General features: G+C 41.7%; 1 protein-coding gene across 1 annotated transcript in view; it reads right to left on the bottom strand.

The window, feature by feature from the left end:
• Positions 1–4,068: 4,068 nt before the first annotated feature.
• The window catches only part of DUOX2 (dual oxidase 2), a 34,518-nt gene continuing 19,566 nt past the window's right edge, over positions 4,069–19,020 (bottom strand). Inside the window, exons 20-33 of the mRNA XM_063314189.1 lie at positions 18,765–18,940; positions 17,722–17,791; positions 16,324–16,419; positions 13,479–13,657; positions 12,273–12,503; positions 10,506–10,605; positions 9,110–9,159; positions 8,477–8,604; positions 7,188–7,341; positions 6,557–6,789; positions 6,129–6,287; positions 5,386–5,541; positions 4,773–4,901; positions 4,069–4,211 (exon numbers count right to left, since the gene is read on the bottom strand). Of these exons, the coding sequence (XP_063170259.1) occupies positions 4,089–4,211; positions 4,773–4,901; positions 5,386–5,541; positions 6,129–6,287; positions 6,557–6,789; positions 7,188–7,341; positions 8,477–8,604; positions 9,110–9,159; positions 10,506–10,605; positions 12,273–12,503; positions 13,479–13,657; positions 16,324–16,419; positions 17,722–17,791; positions 18,765–18,940 (1,984 nt within the window). The 3' untranslated portion in view covers positions 4,069–4,088. The remainder of the gene's footprint in view (positions 4,212–4,772; positions 4,902–5,385; positions 5,542–6,128; positions 6,288–6,556; positions 6,790–7,187; positions 7,342–8,476; positions 8,605–9,109; positions 9,160–10,505; positions 10,606–12,272; positions 12,504–13,478; positions 13,658–16,323; positions 16,420–17,721; positions 17,792–18,764; positions 18,941–19,020) is intronic.

Below are 19,020 nucleotides of genomic sequence, written 5' to 3'. Positions count from 1 at the left end.
TGTAATGGGGCTATTTAGTTTGATTTTAGGCCTGCTTTTCTCATTCTCAGCTTTCTTTGTGTTTGTACTCTATCCTAAATAAAATCAGAACTTAAACTTTGTTTTTGAGTCTGAGTACTTTATTGGGAAAGGCATTCATTACAGCATTTATCTACAAATATGCAAACTGAGCAGAGCTGGGGGGGAGGACTTAAGCACACTGCTGAAGCTCATTTTCCCACATCAGATTACCAGACAGAAAATTAACCCTTCCCAGAACAATGCTGTATTACAAAGTTGAAACTTGGATTTCTGATTGTTTGCATTTGTAAAGGAATTTACTTTGGGAAAGGTATGACTGAGCCATTAAGGGGGGGTTTGGAGAAGAGCTGACACAGTCCTGAGCTGGAAGGAAGCATGAAAAAGAAACTCAGCTTAACTCTGCCTTCCTTTCTTTAGTATAGGACAGCCTTACTCAACTTTTTGACCCTGGAGGAACCCTCGAAATATTTTTTCAGGCCTTGGGGAACCCCTGCACATTCAGGCTGAAATAAAGGCCAGAAGTTCCAAAAGCATTATATTTGCTTCATGGGTAGGCCTGTAGATATGCATTAACATTTTAAATTAGCATTTAATGCATATATGTATTAAATTTAGTTCTTAAGCTAAAACTAAAGAATGAAACTTACTTCTTTAATATGAAGTTGCCAGAATTTGAAATAATTCAAATTTGAAATAATTAATAATTTGAAATAATTCAAATTTGAAATAATAATTTAAAATAATTCAAATTTGAAATAATTAATAATTTGAAATAATTGAATTTGAAATAATTTTTTAAATGAATCGTGATCCCCCAGGGAACCCGTAGTGACCTCTTGCAGAACCCTAGGGGTCCATGGAACCCTGGTTGAGAAACCCTGGTATAGGACCTTGGACAAGCTTTTAAGATTGTTTTTCTCCCTTATTATGATAACATTCCTGGGATCCCTGCCATGTCTGTTTCTCAGACTGGCCTGCTCCAAAGGGCTGAGAACACTGGAGATTTGAATTCAGCAGGAGCCCTTGTTAGAAAATGTGCTCCTGAACAAATGCAGAAGGTTAAAGACTACGGAGTAATTAAGAAGCAGAAGGTCCCATTAAAGAGAAAAACGCTTATAATATATTTGTCTTGGATGCAAAATACAGAGGATAGGAAAGTCTCACTTCTATCTAAGCCTTATCAGAGACAGAGAGAGTTTGCTTGCCCCTTAAATGCCAAGACTCATTTTACTGACAATAGGCCAGGTAAGAGTGTTCAAAGGGTGTAATAACCCTTCCCTTTCAATTTAGCCACTCCAGGCGTCTGATGAAATGTTCGGTAACTCACAAGAGGCTGTTCCTTTTTTAATGCAATTGGTTAATCTGAAAAGGTGCCCCCAGAGTCCTCTCTCTTTCCTTCTCTCCCCTCCTTCCAATTTGCCCTGGTAGTCAAATGCTCCTTGGTGCAAAGAATCCATACATTCTCCAACTGTCTGTCTCAAAAGAAGAATCATCTGTGACTCATTTCATAGATGACTTCATCCTAAATTGGATCAGGTGGGGGAAAAGATTACGTAATGGCCATTTCAGGTACCTCCTTGCCACTCCGAAAAGTTAAACAGCATCACCTAGCAATTAATTTCCATGGAAACCTAACTTTTGTGGTCCCCCAAACAGAGGTACTAGCTGCCTTATCCAGGACTATCCAAGAAGTTTCCTAGAGTATTCTGGCTCTTTTAAGTCAAACAATCTTACCTTGTTAGTTAATTATCTATTTTGGCTTATACTTTTTTTTGTGCCTTTGAGTCAGTCTTGATTCTGGTGACTGCCTGGACAAGTCCCTGCAGTTTTCTTGGCAAGAGTTTGGAAGTGGTTCACCATTGCCTCTTTCCTAGGGCTGAGAGAGAAGGACTGGCCCAAGGTCACCCAGCCAGCTTCGTGTACAAGGCAGGACTAGAACTCATGGTCTCCTAGTTTCTAGCCCAGGATCATTAGACTACACCAGACTGGTTCTCATAATTGATTTAAACATATGTATTTTTGCATGACATTTGAGGAAATAGTTTCATTTGAGCTGGCTTCAACCCCTGGTGATTTACAAGGACAAATCCCTGACGCTTTCATGTCAACGTATGGAAGTATTCTATAATAATTTGTCAGTATTCTCTTGGAAGCTTTTGATCTTCACTCTAGTCCATTGTTTCTCAACCTTGGCAACTTTAAGATGTGTGGACTTCAACTCTCAGAATTCCCCAGCCAGCATGCTTGCCAAAGGCCTGGGCAAAGAGCCAGGTCTTCAAAGCCCTTTGAAACACCAGTAGGGTGGGGGATGTTTGAATTTTGGGGGGAACCTCATTCATTCCCAGTGGATGAAAAGAAGAGATTAGTATATTGTACAAAATAAATGGAGAATCCTGAAGTTCAGTGTTAAGCTCAAAAAAAGTTGATTCAAGAGTATATATGTTTCATTTGAAACAAATCTTTAAGCACTATATACAAACATACAATTAATGGACTCCATCAGCTAAACCAAACGGAACAAAACAGATATTGAAAGCATCAATCCAGCTTTAAAAGACTCCATTAAGAATTGTCCTAGTGATGTGGCATAACAGCGATCAAATCCTAATGTATATTAGTAGCTACATTTTCTGAGTTTGTGTCTGCGTGAAACTTTGGGGTGCAAGCCCCTTACTGCATCCTCAGAATTTTATAGTAGTTGAGATACAACACCTGCAACCTCCCCATGGTTTCCTATCCCATGGATGGATCATTTTTCCCTCCTTTCACAAAAATAATATTTGGAAGGTAGAAAAGAAAAAGTAGATCTAGTGTATCTTTTGACCTAAGCAGGGAGAAACCTGGTTAGCGCTTGGGTGGAATCCACTAAACAGCTCCAGGACCTTAAGCTAGACTGGAAAGTTGAAAGACGTCCTGCAGAAGAGTGTTTCTCAATCTCAGCCACTTTAAGATGTGTGGACTTCAACTCCCAGAAGTCCACACATTTTAAAGTGGCTGAGATGGAGAAATGCTGCTGTAGAAGATAAAAGCAAATTTCTTTTGTTACTAAAAAATTGCATGTAAGCATCGGGAGCCGAGCTCAACTTGGAGATGTTTTTACTTTATCTTCTGGCTAATTTCCTTTTAAGTCTTTCTGGAAGCATCTTCACCCAGTGAAGCTACAAATGGTCCTACATGGAGGAAGAAACGTTGAAGTCTGCCTGCAATCTAATAGTAGGCAAAAACATACAAGCTGTGCTCTGCAGTTACCAAGGGCAACAAGCCAGATAGCATGGGATGGTCCTCTGATAGTCTTTATTTGACCCAGCTTCTGGTCCTCAGAGGTGAATGCTTCTGTACAGGATTTTCCACTCCACTATATTGGCTGATGTTCATAGTTATCTAGCGATCGCGGTTAGTTCTCTGTGACCAATGTCACCTATAAAATCAGAGCCATCTATAAGATAAGCCTCACAGCTCCACATATTAGAACTCAAAGTGCAAGAACCCGTTCAGGCTTACTATAATAAACAGTGAGGTTAAATGGGATTAAAAGAAGAATAACTCATCTCTGTCCAATTTAGGAACTATAATTCTTGGAATGAATTAAGGAATGTTGAACAAATAATTGACAGTGAGTGCTACAAAGCTCTAATCTAGGGCTCTTTGAAAGATGTTTAGTCACCTGTTAATTTTGAACCAGTTTGCATTTGCAGTGAAAAGACTGTATTAATGCCAATCATATATCACTTTGTTTTATAGTTGTTCAGATTATTTTTCCAGGATGTGGAGTCTTGAGTTCTATAGGGATCAACATGCTGGAATCTGGTTCCTACTCCATTCTGGGGTTGGCCAAGCATCAGTTCTCGATTATCATCGTCAATTATAAGACCACAAGGGCATTAAAATTCTTGACAGGACACAAAATACAGCTTTCTGAAAATGCTAGAAGTAAGATATAAACTATTGTCCAAGAACTCATTGAAAATAAAGCTGTTTTTCTCCTCCTTCCTGTTAAGAGAAACACATGGTGACCTCCAACTATAAATTCTTGAAGAGCAACAGAGTCTTAGGGGGAAAAAAAAGAACTAAAAATTCTCATAGTGATGTACAAAGTAAGTCTGGTCCCGCTTGTTGATTTTCTGACAGGCTTTCTCCACATTCTTAGTCATGCCAGGAGGGCCACAGCTGAAAACACCAATCTTCCGTACCTGAAAACAAGAACCAAAAAAACGTTCAGAATCACAGAGATGCCAAAAAAAAAAAAAAAGTGAGGGAAATAATTAAACTCTCCCCTGGTTCTGACATCTAGAGCAGTGTTTTTCAAACTTGGCAACTTTAAGATGTGTGGACTTCAACTCCCAGAATTCCCCAGCCAGCCATGCTGGCTGGGGAATTCTGGGAGTTGAAGTCCACTCATCTTAAAGTTGACAAGTACGAAAAACACTGATCTAGAGGAATGAGATGGACAAGCAGCCTTGGGGGGAAATGAAGCATTTGTCCAAAGTTCCCATCTCATTTCTCATCTGACTTAAGTTGTAACTAGCTGTAAAGAGATGTAAAAATTCCCAAGGACCTTCTCCTTCCTGCAATGTCTGTCAAATAATTTGAGCTGGAACAAGGCACCTTTGGGGCTCCTTAAGAAGCACACCTATGTAGCTGAGATTCCCTCTATTCCATACAAACATGTCCCTGCCTACAAGAGATCATCACTGAATCCACAGAAGTACAATCTTCAACTCCTTCCCCAGCCTGCAAAGGCTGTCACTGACCTCAGGATGAACCTCTTGCAATGAGCAGAAAAAGGGGACAAATGGTGGTCGTCCAAAGTGGGTGATGGAACGCAGGCCTGTGAACAAGCTCTTGTTGAGGACCTTCTGGAAGTGACGTTCACAGATGTACTAGAAAGAGATCAATCGGTCATCAGAACAGAACAGTTGGGAATCTGGAGGAGAAGGAACCTCTGTTCCACTGAGGAACCAGCCACTTATCCAGTCACCCTGAAGTTATTGATTCTCAGTGTGGAACCAGACTCATGGGAACAGTCAGAAATGTGGGTCCCAAACTCAAAATGAGGAGACCAATGATGATAGGGAATGACTTGCTTAAAGGCACTCAGTGATTTTATAGTCAAGATCAAGATGAGTTGGAGGCTTCCTGATTTGCCCAACCCTATCCCACCTTCATTTCTTAATTGCACAGCCTTTAATTGTGCATACCCAATTCCTCTGGACTCATTGAAGAACTGGCTGTTGGACAAGACTCAGTCACCGTGCTTTTGCTAATAGCACTTCAAGTTAACAGGTGAGAACTTAACCTCTTGAATTTTATTTCCTGAAGGAGCCTAGATCTAGGGTCCTTAGTAAGCTACATGTGAGGACTTACTAGCATGGTGGTGCGCAGGTCAAACTTCTCAGCCAGCTGGGTGATGTAGATGTGCACAGAGACCAAGTCACATCGATCATTCTCCTCCACCTCTCGAATAATGTCAGCCACCCACTCAAACTGCCGCTGTGTCCTGGTCACCCAGATGAAATAGATCTGGGGAGAATGAGAAAAAGACAATGATCAACGCCAAAAGCCCTTTGTTCCTATAATGCCTATAATTTATCAATAGTGGAGTTGTTCTTCTTCCCATGTTTGGTATCAGAACGTGAATTCTATTTTTTTAAAATCCAGTGAAAATTTATACTCATTTTCACACACATTCCTAATATACCCAAAATATATATCATTTTGCCCGGTATGTATACTTCTTGCAAACAATTGTCTCTCATATAAGTTCTGCACGCTGTTTTAACAATAAACCTTATTTTAGGGTATGCTCTTTCCCCTAATGTATGTTCTTTTGTATTTTTTAAAAAATTAGAGAATTGTCTTGTAGAAAAGTGGAAGTACCATATGATAAGTAAATTTTAGTTCAGATGCATGAGCCAGACAAAAGTCTTTTGTAGGTGTCAGGGGATGTGAAACTAAGTACTCACAGCAGAGCCTATACCTCCACTGTCTGCTTCAAGCAATGCAATTCATTCTTAGAGATGTCCTATCGCCTGATGTTAATTCCCACTGACACAAGGGCAGGTGAGTGGTACAGCAGCCCAGCCACACCTCTGTTCTTCCAATCTCACCTTCTTGCACAGGATCCTGGAGCCAACAGAGGACTTGAAGACAAGGTCTTTAAGGATGGAGGCAAAGGGAGTCACTCCAATGCCACCGCCCACCAGGACCGACACTTCAAATTTGTTCCATTCCTGATGACCTTCTCCAAATGGACCATCAAGATAGAGCTACAAAGAAACAGAGGTAAAGAATGAAGTTTGTTGGCTTGGACAATGGAGTTCAGAGGGTTTCCACTGAGCCTGAATAGCAAGGGCTAGATTCTCCCTATACATATATTTTTAAAGTAATTACAGGGGTGGTGGGAAGGAATGCAATGTCAATGTTGGAACCAGAAAAGTCATCTTTATCATGTTGATCAGCCATATTTGTCTGCCATGTGCCCTCTACTAAAATCTACACCGGGGGAAAAGCAAAGCAAAAGAAAACTCAGCCTTACCTTGGGATACTTGCCAATTTCTGCTATGCTTTCTGGGGAGTAGAGCTCCCGCAGTCGAGTTGTCCAGGGTCCAGCTGCTCGGATGTGCAGACTCAGCAGGTCTTCATGGGGAGCAGATGTCAGAGTGAAAGGGTGGTACTCATTGGTCCCCAGGGACAAACATGCAATCCGCACCCATTGTCCAGACCTGTAGTCAAAGTCCTGGGGTCTCTGGAACCGGAGGTTGGTGACTCCTGAACCAAGGAAAAGGGGCTTCGTAAGGGTTTGCTATGAAAAGTCAAGCCAGCAATCCTATCTATGATGGTCTTTGTACTAGCAAGTTACAGGTATGGCAGACCAGAGCTAGAGGATTATCTTTGAGAAGGGAGAGGCAGCAAAGACTGGGGTGGACCACCCAGATACTTTTCCAGCCATACGTTGCCTACAGGTCTTAGCAAGTTCCTTTAGATCAGCCTTCCTGAATGGGCATCCTTTAGATGCAGGACCTTCAACTTCCATAATCCCCCAGGCTGCAGGACCATTCATAAGAATTCTGGAAGTTGAAGTCCACATGCAGGGAGGGTGCTCAGGTAGAAGATACCCTCTTTGATGCAAGGTAGAGGAGGAAGGAACGTGCAGGCAGTCATATTACCTGAAGGGAGGACTTCAGCCTTAATGACGCTGATTTCTACCTTCTTCCTGCTAAGGCTGATGAGTTTGTCTGCTCCATAGATGAGGGCTGGGATAATGAAGTAAACATGAAAGCGGGGCTGTTGGATCAGAGCATAGCTGCCATGGATGATAACCTGGAAATATATTACACATCAATTCAGTCCATTATAACAAACAGAAAAGGAAAGTTATTCTCTAATTGCAAAGACTCACAAAGAACGAAAGCATCTAATGATAGCATTCGGTCTGGAAGTCCTGAGAATCACATTAACCTGCTTCAAATTGAGCTAGACCTGCACTTTCCCCAAAACGAATAGCAGCAACATCTCTTTCGGTTTCAATTCTTTTTCAACTTAGCTGGAGATGAGGGTCCTTCTGTATGCAAAACAGAGGGCTCTACCATTGAGCTATGGTCCGTCTTCACATATATTAAGATTGGGACCATCTTGGCAGTGCTGCTGAAGCGTTGGACTCTCTTACAATGGAACTACTTAACACCTGTTTTTCTGGCTGTACCCCTGTTCCAATACCACCTTCTTCCACTACTCAGATCAGACTAATTCAAGTCTTTATGGGTTTTCCATGTTACCCATAGTGGCATTCTTAGAAATGAGGGAGACAACTAGTGGGTTAGCTCTAGTTGGCCAACCCGTTATCTCCATTGTATTGGAAGTTTGTCTCTCAGAATTCAAAGAGCTGCATTGTTAGGGAAAGCTGGGCCAGACAACTAACTGAAAGTGAATCTGCCTGCACTGATTATTCTAATAGCATCTAAGGAGGTGGGCCAATTTCTTAGATGGTAACATAATGTTCTTGCATCTTGTCCAGGCATTGCTAATTTTTCCCATGCTATTCTGAGGGACAATAGAGGAGAAGCATGAAGAAGACACATAATTTATAGGTGCTCCAGAAACTTAAAAAAAATTAAATGGAAGAAAAATATTCACCCCACCTTCTGGAAATATAGACACTTTCAACCAGTTGTATGCTGGACCTTGCCCTAGAATATCTTCTTTCTGACCTACCTTCCACATGACTTTCTCCACTTTCATACAGAAAGAGTTAAAGAACAAGATGCAATATAATCCAATTCTCAAACACACCTTTGCAAACAGAGTAACTGGACTATTAAACGTGACTCAGTTCCAATTTGGTTAACTGAGTCAGAAATCATGGGTCCACCCATGACAAATATTTGACCCTCAAATTGTCCTTCATCTGTGGAGTATTTGTATTTCTGAATTATCCCAGGCTTTAAGTGTCACTTACCAGAATGTAGAGAACCACATAGAGATGATGGGTGATCCAGAATCCTTGGAAGCTGATTCGTCGGAAATAGTGAGTGGCAAATACATACATCACAGCAAGGATGACAAGTAATAGCACTCCAGTCATGCCTACAGAAGACCAGGAGAGAACAAGGAAACATCAACTGAAGTAAGAGAGCACATTGAGTTGTCTTGCTTTACCATTATCTCCATCTACTCCAGTGGTGGGCAACCTGAAACCATAGCTTTCCATATGGGGCAAGTGATGACACAGCATTGTGCAAATGACACAAATACTCATGTTGCCATTATGGCATAATCATAGCTTTTAATGGATGCCAATGCCTGAAGTCCCAAAGTTCCATGCAACCCAATGTCACTTCTTCAGAGCTGAGATGACGACACACTCAAAGGCTAATGTAAGCTCTCAGACAGGCTTAATGTACTGAACAAACAAACAAAATAGCCAGTTCATGCGCCCACCCTATCTCAGAGAAAACACCCCTCCCCTGCAAATTCTGCTTTAGACCACATGAATAATTTAGGTCTAGCCACTTGCATTATTTCCCAGATCAACCCCCACAAATGTTAACTGCAGTCTGGCCACCAAAAGCCATTGATACTTGATTCTTACCTGGTATTGTCTCAAAAAACCACCAGTAGTATTTGGGAGGAAATTGTGATCTGGAAAGAAAAACAAAACAATGGTAGTTTTTAGTAGAACAAGCCACAATGTAACCTGGTTCATACATTGTGCTAAGCCATAGTTAGTTTTGTTGGAAGTCCTGGCAAATCCAGCATGCCTCATTAGCATATGAATTGTTGCTCTAGGATGCAAACTCTCAGTGCTATTGAGGAGGCTGTTCATTGCCACTCCTACTTCTTCTCTCTCTCCTCCTCCTTCTTCACGGGGAGTGAAGCACATGGCTGGGTGCCATGTGGTGTGCCTGTATACCCCCTTTCTTCCACACAGCCCTTAGCAGCTGTAGGGCTAAGGGTGAATTAAGTATAGGGGCAAAAGAAGAACAAAGATTTCATCTTTTTCCACTGAACATGGATGTCACCGAACCAAGAATAAAGTCAGTAAGATATTCTTTTTACTTCTTAACCTACTCTGCCTAAGCGTGTGATTCTTTATGCTTGGGAGGGCTAAGTGTGTAAGATCAATAACCTGTGTTTCTCTGATGTGTTCATTAAAGCTATCTAAGATAATATTCTTTTTCTGTGTGCAGCTTCTCCACTAATTGGCTTCAGATTTAAGTACGGGTTTCTGAATAATGAAAATTGGCTGAATTCACCCAACCCACTACACCCAATCAAGCTAATCCTATTAAGGCTTACGTAATGCGTTGGCCCAATCTCTATCATGTCTAGCATTTTCCCTACACTGAAAATGATTCTCTGTTAGATATTTCCTCCATGGATTGGAAACAGTTAATCCAAGGAACAAGAATCCAAGAAATCTGATTGGTTGTATTTATTAGGAGTAAAGTAAAAAATTACAACTCAATAATTCCAGTGAGTATTCTACTTTCAAACAAGACACTTATGTAGAGGTATCGTTAGGGCAGCAGAATTCTTCTCTGTTGTCTTTGCTCTTTCTGCAGAGAGGATCAGACACCTGCCTTTTCTGTGAACGGTGCATTTTTTTCTGTTTATAAATCTCAGCCCTCTTATCAGGGAGAGAAATAATTCTCACACTGAACTTGTAAGTCAACACACATTGATTCCACATTCAGGACCTTGGGCCCTCTATATGCGTGGAGTTCAACTCCCAGAATTCTCAGTGACGGCCACAATATCTGGGGGATTCTGGGAGTTGAAGTTTACATGGTTGGGAAAAGCTGTGCTTGGTTCCATCAAAGAAATGCTGAGTTTTCCTTACTGATATGGCACAACTAATTCCAAACTACACAGATGTCTAAAGTTAAGAATTTCCATTCTTTTTCCAGCCACCTGGAAAAAATGCAGAGTAACTCTTTTTTTTGCATTCTTAAGTTCATAAAGGGGAGAGGACACTCTCTACTCACCCATCATTAATAAATACATGAGAGAAGAGACAGGACAAGATGCTGAGAGGTGTCACAGAAAAGATGTAGACATTCACAACATGGCCCAAAGTGTGCAAAACTACAGGAAACACAAGACAGCGAGGTTAGGTATCTGTGTCACCAAATTTAACCGCAATTTCAAATCTCCTATGACTATCAAAATCCCTAGTCATAGAACTACTGTATGGTTCTATGTCATAGAACTACAGTAGGTAAAGATAAAGGTTTCCCTTGACATTAAGTCCAGTTGCGTCCGACTCTAGGGGGTGCTGCTCATCTCCGTTTCAAAGCCGAAGAGCTGGCGTTTGTCCGTAGACACTTCCTCTGTGGTCATGTGGCCAGCATGACTAAACGGAATGCCGTTACCTGCCCGCCGAAGCGGTACCTATTAATTGACTCACATTTGCATGTTTTCAAACTGCTAGGTTGGCAGGAGCTGGGACTAGCAACGGGAGCTCACCCTGTCACGCAGATTCGAACTGCTGACCTTCCAATCGGCAAGCTCAGCAGCTCAGCCATTTAACCTGTAGTGCCACTGCGTCCCTTAGAACTACAGTATAGAGCTGTAAAAAAATTATCACGACTAACGATAAAAAAAACGAAGTATCAGTGTAATTAATCAGTTAGGATGCAAACAGTTAAATGTTTATATCTCTTAACTGGTACAAACTTCAAAGCGTAACAAAAAATACAAACACTCCACACCCATATTCATATGCTTGTTACATTTGTAATTTCCATGATAAAAACATTTAGAGACTTGTTGACATTGACTGGTGAGAGGAAGTATTGGGCTGTTTTTTCTCAGCCTGGATTGCTAGAAAATCCCCTAAATTGAAAGACCAGATTTTTCTGGAGCTGATTTCCACTGCTATTATCAATTATTTTCTTTTCACTTTTGCTGGGTCATGCGTTTTCAAAATTCATGCACCTGCAGCTGTGAAAAATTAGAGAGGAATTGATTTTTTAAAAGTTTCATCTGCATCACATTGACCTTACAAAACTAAGCAGTGTCTTAATTCAAAGTGTGCCTAGAGTTTCTAATTTCATCAATTCCTACCACTCTATTCCAAGCCAGCTCTAGTTGCTTGCTGGTACCACATCCCATTATGAAGCATCACAGTGTTCTAGTTTGGCTATTCAACGATTCAATCTGAAGAGCCTGTTTAAAGGTGATTTGATTCAATCAAACCTTCCAATAAAATCTTTGAACTGAGTTTCTGAATCAGTTTGATGCATTGAATTGAACTCGATGTTCTGAATTGATCCGACAAATTGATACCCAGATATACCTTTTCTAGACTACTGTAAACTGTTTGTTCAAACTGAGTGAAGAATTACATTAAGATTGTAATTATCTGTTGAAAAGAAGGTCAGATGTCATTTATACAGTATATTTCTTAACTTTAGTTCTCTTTTTCTTTTCTTTTCTTGCACTTTTTTCTTTTTTTCCCTTTTTTTCCTCTTTTTAATTTGTCTTTTATTATATGAAAACTTAATAGATACAAATAAAAAAACCCAAACTGAGTCAAGGATTTGACTCAAATGGGATGATTTCATTTGGTTATTCAGAATGACTTGAACTATCACATCAAATCAATGATTCCGGTTAATTCAATTCATCAAGCGGCATTGGAGGCAATTTGCATACCCTACTGTAATTGCTTTGGGCAGGTGCAAGGGGTGTTAGTGGCCCATTTTTGAACATGCAGTATGTCTACATTGTCCCTCCTCCCCCAGATTTACCTGAAAAGATCAAAGCTCCTGTTGCAATCCATCGGTGGAAATCCACAGCAGAGTCAAAGGGGATGTAGTGATTGAAGAAAGTTTCTCGTAGGAATGTGATGAGGTTTCGGCACATGGTAAGTAAGATGAAGGAGTACATGAAGGAGATGCTGGCACCAGCCCCCCGAGAGATCAGAATTCCCACAAAGGTGGTGTCAGCAATTCCAGTGGGTGGTGATGCAAATCCATAATCTGCAAGGCAAGTGGATTGAGTGAGTTCCAGAGGCTGGAATTGCAGCAGAGCCCCTAATAATTGGGGTCACACCACTTTTTTTCTGGGCTGAGACTTGTTTTTGTCCTTTGGGTGGTCTCCTGCAGGCTAGGCCATGCTCCAAAAAGGAGGTAGACCCAGAATAAAGAGGGGAGTGGGAGCAGGTTACAACCCAATTGGATTCAATGCCATTTCCATTTCAATTGGAGGGATGTGAAATTAAATGGAGGAAGAGCCCTTTGTGGGATTTCTCCCCATGTCCACCACCTCGGCCCATAAAAATGGCCATCAAGCAGACACTTTGGGACAAGCTCGGGGTCCTTGTCCAAAGCTTTGGAGGAAGTCCGCTCACAGGCCTGCAGCCTCAAGATATGCACCTGTGCCTTCCATAACTGCATCTCACCTCCAGCATGCTCAGATGACAAACACACTTGCATGCCCTACAAGTAGCATGACCATGCAATACAATCTAAAGGGGTCTAACGCACTTGGGAACACATAGCCATGTGTACAGATTTGGAGTTCACCTCCAGATCTCTACTTATGTGTCCAATGGGGAAGGGTTAGGTTATTGTAAGACTGCAAGGAGGATACTCAGGTCTTTAATTGTTCAACAGTTAGCCACTAAAGTTATGACCCAGACTCCGTAGATCTGAGTCACTAAAACAGCCACTATAAAAGCAATACCAGGAAGTTTGGCAACAAACTTCCCTCGTTAACCATTAATACAGCTCTACTTGCAGTGGGAGTGTCTTGCTTTACACCAGCGTTAGTCTGGGCTGCAAGGAGATACGTACGTGGTATGCTCAGTGGTGGCTGCCACTGGTTGCCCGCCCTGGAGACGGGCCTCTCTCCTTCCTCACTGCATGAGGATGTGGAGTTCTGAATCAAGTTGGCTGCACCAGCTCTTGAGCCGAGCAGCCGGTTCGGTGGTGCTAAGTAGGCTGGTAACTCACAATATGCTCTTTCTACAAAGACGCCAGCGGTGATGGCTGAGAATATCACCACACAGATAATGTGGCGCCGGTAGTTCTCGATGAACCTCTTGAACTGCTGGATCTTCTGATGGACTTTGCTCCTCTGGTACCGCTCCCTCCGGGCCTCCGTGTAGAGATGAGGTTCTGGGAAGTACAACCTGGGATAGGGAAGTCATAGGTCAGGAAAACTTTTGCCGGAAGGCAGTTTTGATCTGAAGCGCTTTTTTTTTTCCTTTTTAATCTGCTCTACAGCACCCCAAAAAGATTCCTGGCAAAGCTTCTGAGTTCCATAAGAGCAGAATTATTGTGCAGAGAAATACATATGGCCCAAGCCATAGCATATACCGTCTGTATATGCATGTGGCATACATGGAGCAAGGTAAATTGTGATTGATGGCTAAAATAAATTTCCTAGCAGAAAGGGCTGTTCAGCAATGGACCTCTGGGGGATAAGATGGGCTCCCCTTCACTGGAGGTGTGCAACCAAACGTTGACATCCATGTATTGCCAATACTCTAATTTGGACACGGGCACTGAGCCGGGAAATGCTCAGTGGCTCCCTCTGACCCTACAATTTTTTTCATCAATGACAAAATGATTGTCTTTTGGCATCTGGTTCTCCATGAGATTAATACCATGTAGGAAGGAGGCTGACCTAAATGTGCTTTTCTCACCCTCTCCTGTCACCCTCCATGGGAAGAAAGGCAAGATGGCTTCCACAGGAGGGTCATCCTGGTCTACTCAAATGGGATTCCTCAATATTGCAGGGAGTGAGCCATCGTCAGGCGTATGGGGATCTACTTTCCTTTTTGCCAGAGCCCTGAAACTAGCATCCAGAACTCAAAACAGCCCTCAGACGTACTTTTGGAACAGGGAACGAGGGTATTTTTGAGCACATGCAAAGCCTCAGGATTTACCAGCTTGCTTTTGTTTTCCCCATAAACTCTCTCCTGGTATACTTTGATAATTTTTTTCACCATAGCAACTTAAGCTGGTCTGGAGAAGCAAATCCATCTACCTTAGTTTTCTGCACCTCTGGTTCTTAATTTAGGGTGGAATATCCAGAGGTGTTTGGAGTCTCCTGAGGACATCCCTGAAGCCTGCATTTCCACTGCTCTCACGCCAGTGGCATAGCTCTCATGGGCTTTGCCACCAGGAAGACAAGAGTGATGCTTGGACTTGCTTTAGAGTCTGCTCTCTCTACATTGCCCAGAAATTGACCCCGGGGCAAAACAAATCAACAACAGAACTGAGTGTTTAACAATCTGCACAGGGCAAATAATGAAGGTTGAGTCAGACAGATGCTGGTAATGGGCAGCATATGATGCTGACTATACGTGAGTAAGATGCAAATACAGCTAGTTGAAAGGTGCTTCCAGGAATTTAAAGTTGTTTAAATTCCAAATGTGTACACTGAAGATGGATTATGGAGGTTAACTAGGCAATGCAAAGAGATATGAGTTCCTTCCTGCTTCTGGCTCTGTTTCTTTCTGAATTGTATGGTTCTGCTCTGCTGATGCGTAGCACTTGCATCAAGTGAAGGATGGTGACCACAAATCTTGATAAATATGCATAGCTACAGATCCTACCACAAATCTTAATGAATATGGTTCTTCCTATGTAACTACTTATCTACTTGTACAGATATATTTCCAGGAACAGAGAGAGAATTTGCTAAAAATGGGATTGCCTGTGATCTGTCTGTGGGTTTCCCAGAAATATCTCCTTGGGCCACCGAGGGACTACATGCTAGATTAACATACAGCCCTTTGATCTGATCCAGCATGGCTTCTGATAAACTGACTTCTTTGACTAGAGAAAGGACAATACCTACATTTATTGGTGACTGGAAACCCCTTATGGACTTTTTTGCATAACAATGAAGAAAAAAACGAACTTGTGATTTATGGTTTGATGACTAGACAGGATAGATTACAGAAATAAGAGAGTTGTGACCTAACATTAGATAGAGAGAGCTTAAAATATAGTGTACTCATAACTGCTGTGAAGAATATCGGAAGCCACTTCTTTATGTCTTTATATCTTTCTTTACATCTTGCTCTTTTTTTTCTATTTTCTTCTATTTTCGTTTCTTATTGCATTTTTAACTTGTTATGTCCTTCCTTCCTTCCTTCCTTCCTTCCTTCCTTCCTTCCTTCCTTCCTTCCTTCCTTCCTTCCTTCCTTTCTTCTTTTTCTGTTCTGATTTAGTTTGTTGTCATTATTGTTCTTAATGGTTCTAATTAAAAGTATATATATTATATATTTATTATAATCAACAAACATACACTCTACACAGATATTATTTCATTTCTCTTTTTATATGCCTAATAAATTCCACAGGGACGCGGTGGCGCTGCGGGTTAAACCGCTGAGCTGCCGATCAGAAGGTCGGCGGTTCGAAACCGTGCGGCGGGGTGAGCTCCCATTGCTAGTCCCAGCTCCTGCTCACCTAGCAGTTCGAAAACATGCAAATGTGAGTAGATCAATAGGTACCGCTTCGGCGGGAAGGTAACGGTGTTCCGTGTCGTCATGCTGGCCACATGACCCGGAAGTGTCTATGGACAACGCCGGCTCTAAGGCTTAGAAACGGAGATGAGCACCGCCCCCTAGAGTCGGACACGACTGGACTTTACGTCAAGGGAAACCTTTACCTTTACCTAATAAATTCCACAAGTTTGCTGAAGCCTCCACCCCTTACTTGACCATTTTTTACTCTCTTTTGTGTGCAGATAATGGGAGAATGCTGTGTGGTTAAGATGGACAGTTCATCCTTCAAGTTCAGAATGAGTACCTTTGATTCATAACACACTTTACACACTTACTGTTTGCCAGGCCTTTTCCGCAAGTCTTGTCCAACTCCACTGCCCGGTAGCCAGTTTTCACCCAGAATCAGGGGGTCTTCCTGGTTTAGGAATAAACTTTAAGGGAACAGATCATCAGCTTTTACAGAGGACACTCAGTCTACGATCTTAGAAGCAAGCAAGATGTCCTAAGGGTTTGATCATACCCCAGCCATAATGGAAAATGCCAGCCAGCCCTTTCTTTGAGATTTTTTTGGCTTAAACTTTCTATGCAGATGGCTCTCAGACAGCCCCCATTCTCAAGGGTGGAGCTCAAACTTGACTTTACTCGCTACCTTTTGGTGGAAAGAACTCCTCATAAGAATGTTGTTTTCCACCATACTCTACTGTATTATTCTAAGGTAGGGCCGGTCCTGATGACACACATTTTATTCTTGCTATAGTACCCTGTATTTGGGACTGTGTTTATCACATTAATAGCCTGACTTAAGTTGTTGTTGAATGGTGCCCTTTCAAGTTAGATCAGGTCATCCAAAGACTGTGGCACATATCCACAAAGTAGAATATCCAAGGGCAGCCAAGTTATTTTGGCATCTAAGGCAACTCTTCTCATCTCTGGTAAGAAAAATGCAAAATTTCTAAACCCCTGCTTTTTCATGCCACAATCAGCTGCCTGAACCATCTGCTTTTCTGAGCCCAGCGATAGAGCCAGCTGAAAGTAATTTCACTATGTTTAAATGTTATTCTAGGAAGAAAAAAAAATCTACTCAAGGTAAAATGAGGGTATTAAAAAATTCCCTTCTGACATGCTGTTTCTGTATGTGTAGGTAACAGTCATAATCATTCACAAGTGATCCTTCATGAGGTTTCCAGGATGGTTGTATTTCAACAATTAAAATGTGGAAGAACTTGATGGATTTGTTGTTAGGAAGGGTTATCAGACTTAGGAACTTCAGGAACTATAACTCTGGAGCAGCTTTAATGTTCAAACTTCCAGCCGTACTACAATAGGGCATCTATTTAAGCCTTTCCACACTTGGCCCTCTGCAAATGCCATCTTCATCTCCTCCAGTTGGTATGGTTAAGCTTTCTTGTTATCTATTTTTTGCAAGCATGACGATACAAACCATTTAAAAATGAATGTCTAATTTGGCCCTCATGGCCTTCCATATGCATTAACATATACTGATCCCCACTGTGTGAATATTTATCTCCATTTCATTACTGGTTCCTTCCTGACCATATGGATTGGGTAGGGCATGGGAACTGTAAACATGCTGCAAGTTTTTGCAGAGAAGCTGTGTGATTTGTGGTGGGGCAAAGAGGGACCTGGGTAGCATCTGAAGTCAGTACAGGCTTAGGCAGATGCATGGAATGGAATGGAAGCATGAGAAAGTGAATAACTGTGAGATGGCTTACTTGTTATCTCGATCCTTGTTAATGAAGGAAACACGATTTATTTCATTTTGTCTGAATCTGTCTGGAACTCCTGTGAGGGAGACAGAAAAAATGTTAAATCGGTGACCACCAAGGACCTAGTAGTGTTAGAGAATGGAGAAGAAAGATATTGATTGACTTTGTGAGCATCTTATTCCTTTCTTTCCAATAGGAACCCATGACAGAAAGAGAGAAAGAGAGAGGGAAAGAGGCACAAAGTAATAAAAATGAGAACATTTTTATTTAGCTGTTTAACCTTCCAACTTGCTGAATTTTTTCTGCTGGAGTGATTTGCTCCTCTGGGTTGGGCCTCTGGGAAAATAAATTAAATTTGCCTTTAGGAATAATTTCCAAGGGAAAACCAATGCATGTGTGTGCTAGGGATAAACAGATCAGGATGTTCCCTTCATCAGGTCAGGTTTGGACATTTTCTTCTTCATAAATCAGCTCTGTTCTGCTTCTGTTTCAAGCTGCGATGTTTTGAAAACAGCCTTGCAAAGTTTTGGTTTAAAATACAGTTTTTAAAGCATACTTTTTTATCAGAGATTTCTTTTCTAAACTGATTTGTTCTCCAAGTATGCATTTGTAGAGGTAATTTATCTAAAAAAAAAACCCCAGCACTAAATGCTTAAAAAAAATTTTTTTGAGCCAAGTACTCCGAATCATAAAATTTGGAGGTGAAATTCCAAGGCTAGCAATATTCCAGAGAATTCTGGTGAGAAAAGTGAATTCCTCAAGCAGTTCTAGAGGGAGAAAGGGTAAAACAGCCTTCCCCAGCATGGCACCAGATGCCAGAATTCTGCAGATCCCAGAATTCTAAGAAAGCATGGGAATTCTGGGAAATGAAGTTCCAACCCACCATGACAGTATCATGTTCAGGAAAGTTGGGTTAAAGGTCTAGGCACCCACTTCTTGGAAATCTTGAGCTGTCACCACTGATTTTTGCTGCCAGAAGTATGGCTTCCCTACTCCTGCCCAACCAGGAGGCTTTATGTGAGCTATTTGGTGTTTTGGATTCTGCTGACCTTTAACGCAAAGTTGAGTGCACCGGAGCGCATTGTCGTGATCCCGCAACATGTAGTGAAAATCCTCCCAGGTGAGCTCCTCCTTGTCCTGGAATCCTGATTCTTTGAACAAGGACTCAATGACCTGCTCCGTCTGATCCCGTGAGAGGCAGTTGTTGGAAATCTCAATGAAGGATCTAGAGCAGGAGATAAGAGGAGGTAAGTCCTAAGGAGATGAGACTGCATTTCAGGTGAGGAAATGACCTGAGGTACAATA

The sequence above is a fragment of the Candoia aspera genome, chromosome 13 (genome assembly GCF_035149785.1).
Source record: "Candoia aspera isolate rCanAsp1 chromosome 13, rCanAsp1.hap2, whole genome shotgun sequence".
NCBI lineage: Eukaryota > Metazoa > Chordata > Lepidosauria > Squamata > Boidae > Candoia > Candoia aspera.
The sequence above is the reverse complement of the archived record's forward strand: the minus strand, read 5'-3'. Positions and strand labels throughout refer to the sequence as shown.